The sequence below is a fragment of the Numida meleagris genome, unplaced genomic scaffold, assembly GCF_002078875.1.
Source record: "Numida meleagris isolate 19003 breed g44 Domestic line unplaced genomic scaffold, NumMel1.0 unplaced_Scaffold345, whole genome shotgun sequence".
NCBI classification, from domain to species: Eukaryota; Metazoa; Chordata; class Aves; order Galliformes; family Numididae; genus Numida; species Numida meleagris.
Window position 1 is genome coordinate 15506 of NW_018364571.1, and position 8836 is coordinate 24341.

At 50.4% G+C, this 8836-nt stretch overlaps 1 protein-coding gene and 1 long non-coding RNA gene across 2 annotated transcripts; both read left to right on the forward strand.

Annotated features, from left to right (window-relative positions):
* Positions 1-2692: 2692 nt before the first annotated feature.
* Positions 2693-5645, forward strand: LOC110391304 (T-cell surface glycoprotein CD8 alpha chain-like). The gene is made up of 2 exons (XM_021383126.1): positions 2693-2878; positions 5014-5645. Exons 1-2 carry the CDS (start codon positions 2833-2835, stop codon positions 5586-5588), a joined length of 621 nt encoding a protein of 206 aa, XP_021238801.1. The 5' UTR covers positions 2693-2832; the 3' UTR covers positions 5589-5645.
* A 107-nt stretch (positions 5646-5752) lies between these two features.
* Positions 5753-7484, forward strand: LOC110391306. Its single transcript, XR_002434038.1, has 3 exons — positions 5753-5863; positions 6590-6706; positions 6901-7484. It is a non-coding gene; the product is annotated as an uncharacterized LOC110391306 (long non-coding RNA).
* The last annotated feature ends 1352 nt before the right edge of the window (positions 7485-8836 follow it).

An 8836-nucleotide genomic window follows, 5' to 3' on the forward strand; every position in this document is an offset into this window, starting at 1 on the left:
AGGAAGGGAGCGGTAAAGACAACAGCGGGTGGCCTCGTGTAGGAATAATCTGACTCGAGAAACCTGCCAAAGCCATCTGCAAAGAGGGGTCAGAGTTCAGTGTGGCCTCAAAAATGTGCTTGGGGACGGGGAGAGTGATGCTCTCCAACTCCCGGCCCGTCAATTCGAGGCATCTCTTCTGAGCTCGAACAATGATATCTGCCAAGGTTGAAGGGAGTATCAGCACAGTCGAGGTGGAGACAGCGGAGGTGTACAACCATTGGAGCAAAATCACTCGGTCTTGGGGGTTTGACTCTGGAAGCCATTGGTACAGCAGGCCCGTAGCGCCGCCACTACCTAAAGTCACCAAGAGTCCAACAGGAGTCCAGCAAATTGCTAGTAAACGGGCTACTCAAACCGTTGGCCTGTACCGACTGTCGAACTTCCCTGACTATTCGCCAGTTCAGGGGAGACCACCCAGGCACCCCCGTGTGGTCTACGTATACAGGAAATGCAGACGGTTCTAGCGAGGCCTCAGAGGGGTCGGTCTGCATTCCTCCCTCATGGGGTCATTCCCCACCACCAGGGGCAGCGCCGTCGGTGAGATACGGGAGCCATGCTCCACCACAGCACGGTCGTCCCTCCCTCCCTCGCAAGGAGAAGGAGCACCTTGGCAGTCTGCGACACCAATGCGGTGGACATGACTGCAGGTCCCGGTCCCATCGGACCGCCCAAGCACCCTCCTGTTCTCGGGATCAAAATGTGGACGAGATCACGTCGGGGTCACCAGTTGTTGCTATCCCCTCCTGCGGCTGTCCACCCTCCCGATCCAAGGCTGCCCGTGCTCGCTCAGACGGCGTCTCTCAGTCACCGATGTGGTGGAAGCAGATCTCATTTATTCCCTGGGACGCTCCCAGTATTATACCCGTACACCCGACCACATCCACAACACGCGCTGGTTTCGTAACTTCTGTCCACTCACAGCCTCGGTCACGCGCTGTGCACAAGGCTCCGCATCCAATCACAGTCTTGGGCACACACCATGCACGAGGCTCTGTGTCACAGGCTGCCCGCCCTCCTTCTGGTCGGTTCTTTGACTGCACGGGTACTTTCCCAACTTTTGGAGCTTCCGGGTTCATTCGGTCGCACGTGCAGGCACAATAGCTATACTTGCGTAGTGGCATCGAGTACTAACGAACAGCTATTGCTTAATAAGCAGCCATTGAGACCCACAGGAGCCCAAAACTGAACACAGTACTCCAGGTGCGGCCTCGTCTGACCTGAGTACAGAGGGACAATTACTTCCTTGCTCCTGCTAGCAACACCATTTCTGATACATACAGATGAACAGGGGGCTTATTTGCAAATGAGGAATACAACAACGCATCACAAATTACAGTGGAGCCAGGAAATAACAACACAAGACACAAATAACACCAGCCCAGGGAAACCGTTGTCACTGTATGTGCAAAGCTGCAGGAAGCCCAGCACTTACCAACGTGTGAGTGGTCACCTAGAGGCAGCAGCAAAAGCCCTGAAGGTTGAGGCATAGTAGGGCTTTTTAGCAGGTGTCACGGTATTATCTAAGGGTCTGCGTCCGTGACAAGGGGACAGGCCCGAAAGAAAAAAAAAAACGGGAAAAGAGGAAGGAAAAAAAAAATTGCCGGCGGGTAGGGGCCGGCCCCAAGCGGTCCGGCGGCTAAAGCAGCAGACAAGCCGCGGAGCCGCAAACAAAGGGATAGTGGGAAAACAAAGGGAAGAGGGGAAAGCAGGGGACTCGTAGGCGGATCTAACACAAAAAACAGCAGCAGCAATCTGAGGAGGAACAACTAATTTTACTAAATATATCAAAATGAGGCTAATAGAATTATAATAGAGGGTTTACAGGCTGAAAATCTTACACAGTAAAATGCAGGAGGACCATGTCCTTTCTCCGCCGGGCAGGAAGGAACAGACCCCGCGTCTCCCACGCGGCTTCACCACCTCCCCTCCAACACAAAGACCCCTGGGGCGTGCACCTCCTCCCCTCCCCCTCAGAGGGCCACACCAAAAAAGGTAGTTTGCAGTAACCAGGGAATTAACTCTTTAACTGCCCGTACCTTACATGTTGTAATGATGTGGAATACCGACAACAAAAATCACAAAACCACAACAGCAAGGTGGAAGTCTCTGTGGTGGTTGAACAAGAAAAAAAGAATTCAATTTAAAAAAACATAAATCTCCATGAGACTGCAACATCGGCCTTTAGTGATGGCTATCACATCACGGACCTCCTGCTGTGCACACAGCAGCTTTGCAGAGAAACTATGAAGAAGAATTGTAGAGAACAGTCGAGATGAAGCACTCAGTTACAGGTCAGCAATACAGGGAAAAATAGATGGGAAGTGCACATGGATCAGTCTGGAGATAGAATAGAATAAAATACTAATACTAAAATAAATTCTCCTGCATAAAATACAAATTGTTGCCCATATCATTGGCCCTGGACTTATCCTTGTTTACTGCAGATCTGGACATAATGTGGGTGCCCCGAATGGCCGAGAGACAGCAGTTGGTGGTGGCTGATCTGAATTCAAGAAGGAGCATTTGAGATCTGAATCTCAACTGAAGACACAGCAGCAAAACCCTTGAGGCACCATTAAAAACTACACTGTAATGATAAACGCAAACAAGATCTTGATCACAAAAGAAGTGCTGCAGAAATCTTTTCTCACTCGGTTTCACCTCACAGGCTGAACACGGACTCTTCACAGAATGGGTCCTGATGACATCACATCCTCTCCTATCAGTTACGCTGCCTAAAAAGTTAAGAGACAAAGATCAGCCGCGCTGCGCTGCACCGCCCCGAGGACGATGGCCGCGTCTCCTGCACTGCTCCTCCTGCTCAGCCTCACGCTCTGTGAGTATGGAAGCGGGCTCACGGGGCACCTTGGCCGCGAGGAAGGAGGACAATGNAGCCAAGCTGAAGAACTCAGTTACAGGTCGGCAATACACAGATCCTGAGATGAGAAGTGCACATGGATCAGTCTGTAAACAGAATAGAATAAAATACACTAAAATAAACACTCCTGCATGAAATACAACTTTCAGTCCATGTCAATGGCACGGGACTTGTTCCTGTTATCTGCACATGTGGACGTGATGTGAGTGCCCCAAATGGCAGAAAGACAGCAGTTTGTGGTGGCTCATTTGGTTTCAAGAATGAACATTGTCAGACTGCACCTCAGCAGAAGACACTGCAGCAAAATCCCTCAGGCACCATTATAATCAACGCTACAACAATAAAAGAGCCCAAGTTCTGCATCACAAATGAAGAGCTGCAGAAATCATTCTGTACTGAACCCCAGATCTTCACAGAAGAGGGTCCTGATGACATCACACCCAGGGCCTCCATGTCTTTCTTGCAGTGAGGAGCCAGTTGCTATCTCCTTTCCTAACATCTACAAATACATCTCCGTTTCAGCCCATCAGGGAGGCTCATATCCTTCAGTGTTTCTGCACCATCCTCCTGGTACCAGATTAAACTGAACAAACTGCGGTAAAATTTATCTAGGAGAAGCTGAACTAATTTGAGGATTGTGGGGATGGTGCAAGCAGCAATTAGGAAGCCCACTACTACTAATGCGGCTCCCACTAACAGGTTTTCTAACTAACAGGTTTTCTAACCAGGCAAGAAAACATAGATATTTGTCAAGCCATCCAAACTGACCCCCGCTCTCACCAATTTTCTGTGAGGCCTTGACAATCTCCGCAATCCTCTGTCTGGTTTTCTGTATTGCAGATGTTGCATTCTTACTGAAATCCAGAAAACAGAATCCCTGTTCTTGCAATTCCTCCTCTACTTCCAGACATCCTCGCCCATGTAGAGCGAGGAGGTTAGCGTGCCTAGACTGCAAGGCCTGCCACTGAGGCTTGGGGGAATAACGGGATAGACCTTGTCATCCCCACAAGTCAAGAAAAACCCCCGTGGGTAGCCGAAGGGGAAGCAAGTTACTGAGGGTAAATTTTAATGGACCTATGCTTACAATGCTCCTAAGCGTTGCATTGCAGGCAGTTAAGTTGTGGAGGCTGACAGTGATGGGGACATGGAAAGTGATCATACACGTGCTCCAGGGGTTACTCGCGTCACTGATCATCAAGCAGATGGAGCTAGAACTCGTCTGGTTTGCCAGTAGTTGCTGTACGTTCTGAGTCATCGCCGTCGGAAGCGAGGTAAGGGCAAACACAAGGAGCAGGAATCCACCGAGTGCCAGACCCTGTAGAAATACAAGCATACCCTCTGCCCCACATTAAAAGATGTGCAGGACCCTCCCAGTCACCACGCTCCGGGGATCTTTAAATCGCACCCGGGGCAGAGCCTTCCCTGAGAATAACAGGTGTTTAGTCGAAAAATGTCTCTCTACCGCACTTGTGGGGACCGGCCCGTTGTCAACCTGGAGGTGGTTAAGAACATACACGGCTCTGTTTAACAACTCTACTGGGCTTCCTCCCCCCTCTCCTTGTCTCTCCAATTGGGCCTTCAATGTATGGTGAGCCCGTTCGACAATGGCCTGGGACTGGCTATTCCCCACGATCCCATAGCTATGCCTAATACCCNCAATTCAGGGCTGCTCAGTGACTGCGCACGGAAGTGGGAGCGGTGGCACTGCAGCGCGATACGCAGCAGGAACAGAGCCTGTTCAGACAGGTGTTGCTGGAGGGGATGGGGAAGGGGAGAGAGGGGGCACTGAGCACATGTTAGAGGGGAAACATCAGACAAAGAACCAGGGAAATGGCAGCAGCCTCAGGAAGGCAGCTGAAGGGCTGCTCTGAAGGGCAGCATCCATCTCGAGAGCCCGGCGGTCTCAACGCAGAGGCCCCAGCGACTCCAGCACAGCACCCAAGTGTGCTGGACAGCGAGGCCCTCCCTCCACATTCACCCCCACAGCCTGGCTGCGTGCCTGCCACGCAACGGCAGGGAAAAGCCCTGCCCAAAGGCCCCGGGAGCTCTTCCCAAGCAGGACGTGACACGACATGGCCAACTTCTGCCCACAGGCTGCACCGGCACCCAGGGAAATCGGGACACAGTGGTGGCCAGGTTCCTTAACAAGAATATGAAGCACCCCAAGGAGGGACAGCGGCTGGAGCTGGAGTGCGTGAATTATGACAGGGACAGTGGTGTCTCCTGGATCCACCTGGACAAGGCTGGGATCCTTCACTTCATTGCTTATACTTCCACGTACTCCCGGACCACCTTCTTGGGGAATGAGAGAACATCTTCAAGATTTGAAGGGTCAAAACAAGGCAATTCCTATCGGCTGGTGGTGAAGTCCTTCAGGGAACAGGACCAGGGGACCTATTTCTGCGTCACCAACATCTACATGGAGCTGCACTTCAGCTCTGGACAACCCGCCTTCTTCCAAGGTCAGCAACACCTTCACCCACCTCGCTTACACACACCACCCCTGCCCGTGCCTTTTCAATCCATCCCATCGCCAACACTCCCCATCTCCCTACTTCTTTGCACAACGCGTCTCATCACACACGCACTGCTCCTCCTCATACAGGCTCCCTGCCCACCAGCTTCCCGGGTCCCTCAAAACATAGTTTCTAAAAAGGAAGATCTCTGAGTGTGCTGCTAAGGAATTAGGAACCCTGAGCCTTCTGTTGCCATGGCGGGGCAGTGTTTCACTTTATCACCTTTCAAAATGGGCCCTACAAAGATCTTCCTGTGTTGGCTGATTATTCAGAGGGGTGGCAGAATGTGGTTTTATCCTATTTTGCTGCATTCATTTATTTCTCATTCCAGACCCAACAACAACAGCAGCACCCACCACACCCGCTGCCACCAGCCACAGCAGCCAGCTCACCAGCAAGGACATCTCCCGGCACAGCCCGCATCCAGGTAACCCAGCTCCCTGCGGGGAGGCAGGGGCTCTGCCTGCACTGTTGCTTTGCTCTCAGCAGCCTGAATTAAGGCCTGTGTTGACTGATGTGGGGAGAGAGGAAGGCTTTGAATCTGTATCAGAGAGCTGCCCATGAGGGGGTGAAACTAACTCCATTTTGTAACGGTCTGACCAGGAAAGAGGTGCAGTGACCATCCGCAGAGATATTTGACTTGTCTGAGTGAGGCACTAAAGGACGTGGGATATTAATGGGACTGAGAAGGACAGGATGATGGTTGGCCTTGGAGATCTTGAAGGGCTTTTCCAAACCAAATGATTCCATGATCCCATTATCCAAGCTACCTTTCCTCCTACTTGCAATGATCTAAAAGTCACAGGCATGCCAAATGATGGGTCACACCAAAACAAGGGATTGCATTTTCAGATAACACTGGTTTCAGACTCAGCAGGGAATACAAGAAGTCTTCCGGCTACATGTCCTCCCTCAGCTCCCCAGCACAATGCCGACAGCAGCAGCCCATGGCTGGGGAAGTCACCTGCAGACATGCCTGGTTCCCACCTCTCTCTGTGCCCTATGGAAGCCCTCTCCTCACCTACACCTACAACCAGCCTCGCTTATAGTCACACGGCTCCCTTTGCTGCAGGACCTCCAAATGGCTCTGCCACAGCTGGCCATAACCCCAGCTATGAGATGGGCCTTTCTTCTTTCTCCTTTCTTCCTGCAGGAACAAGCAACAAGAACACACTGAATTCTATCTGTGAAGTTTTCCTCTGGGTTCGAGTGGCTGGCACCTGCCTCCTGCTCCTCACTGCCATAACCATCACCATCGCGCTCTGCCAAAGTAAGTCGCACCCTCACACCCTGCAGAGCTTCCTGCAGCCTCACAGCACTGGGGAGGCAGGGGCTCTGCCTGCAGTGCTGCTGTGATCAGAAGAGGCCAAATTCAAGTCTGTGCTGACTACAGGCATTTCATGATGCAGGGACATGTCTGCAGCTGGATCTTTCCTCTTTCCTCTCTCTCCTTTCTTCCTGCAGGAACAAGCAACGAGAACAAGCTGAATTGGTCCTGCTGTAAATTCATCCTGTCGGTTAACCTGGCTTGCACCTGCCTCCTGCTCCTCACTGCCATAACCATCACCATCCTGCTCTTCCAAAGTAAGTCGCACCCTCACACCCTGCAGAGCTTCCTGCAGCCTCACACCAAAGAGCACAGCCTGCTCCTCCAGGGGAATGGGCTCTCTGCCTATTGCCCTCACGCACCCATTGCATATCCAGGACACAGCAAATGCAGAAGGACCACTCTTAAAATCCTTTTCCTTATTTTCCTCAGCTCTATTTTACGCATAAGAAGTATTTATCACATTCTCCACTGACAGACAAGAATTGAAAACACAGAAACCTGATTCTACCAGACGGCATTGTCTCTATCATCCTGAAATCCGCATATCATGGTTGGAAGAAGCAGAACCCAAAGCACTGTGGAATATCAGCAGAAACATGCCTCAGAATGGGTCTTGATAATCCAAATGCCAACATTCTCAAAATCAGCTGGAGCTATAGGCAAACTAGCTCTTTAATTACACACTTTCAGAGCCTGCTACGCTGAAAGCAGTGAGGCTACACTGATTTGTGGAATCAAACTCCATAACCCAAGATTAGGTTCTAAAGCAGGTATGTTTATTACAGTGCTGCACCCACAGCGGATGCGAGGTGGGTCACCGCCCTACCAAACTCGCATAACCATGGGCAGAAATGTCAGATATTTGAAAGGCAAGCTTATGTATATTCAGCAGGTTTCCTGGGACCCATCTACGTATTCAGCAGGTTTCCCCAGACCCATCTACATATTCATCATTTCCCGGGAATTCCTTTGCATACAGTCCCTCCCCGTGGTGCATGCGCTGTAGTTCCTCCTGGTGGTCATTGGATGAAGGCTCGAGGTGTTCCTCCCCCCTTCTGGTGGTCGTTGGATGAAGGCTCGACGACTTCATCACTCTGCCCTTTTCACCCCACTGCTGCTTTGCAGAGTCACTCTGCCTTCAGTTGGTTCCTTGTACTGGTCCCTGCTGATAATGGAGTTTGCCGAGTTCCTTTTCTTATCTTGCCTTACATTCTACTTACCCCAGCCCCATGCAATAGCTAGCCCTTCAACTGTCCTCTCTAACTCAATCCCCCCTTTTCTTGAACCTAGCAAATTCTTTTGCTAGATTACTCCATTCCGGGAAAGGGGAGATTTGACATAACTTCCACTCTCCACTTTCTGCCTTAACTCGTGCCTTTTCTATTCTTCATAGTTACTCCCAGAGGTTTTACATAGCCATAATACACACCTCACTGCTATGCACATAAAAATTAGCAGGATGATTACAATAATACAAGCCACAAAGAGTTGCTTTAGCCATGCAAAATTTGGTAACCAACTGGTTAATTTGCCCCACAGCTCTGTAAACCCAGCGGAGGTGTCATCAAGAGATACTTGATATATCCATCGTGTATGTTTCTGAATCCGTTTCCACCCTCCGAGACTGGACAATATAGACACAACAGCTCTGATTGATTCCCCTAATTCTTCTGTAGAATTGACATGAGCGCACCTACTGCAACATACTGTCCAATTAGTTCTTGGAATCCCATACCTGGGGAATTCCATTCCTCCATTCCTGAATAGAGCCGCACTTATCCGGCAGTCAGAGAGGTTTAACCTCAGTGCCGTGTTCTGAGTGATATGAATTATCGAGCCAGGCTAAAGCAAATCCTACACACGTAGTATTTACAAAATACAAGTTATACATTTTGCTTCTTAAGTTTCAGCTTAAGAGGTCCTTCCTCTTTGATGATCTGCTGAAGCCGAGCCGTCCTCTTACAGGCCAGCTCCCTGCACCAATTTAACAATCTCTAATTTGATCAAATGATTCGTCTTCTCTAGTGGCCTTATGATGTGTGCAGCTGCCAATCAATTCCCAATAACCTG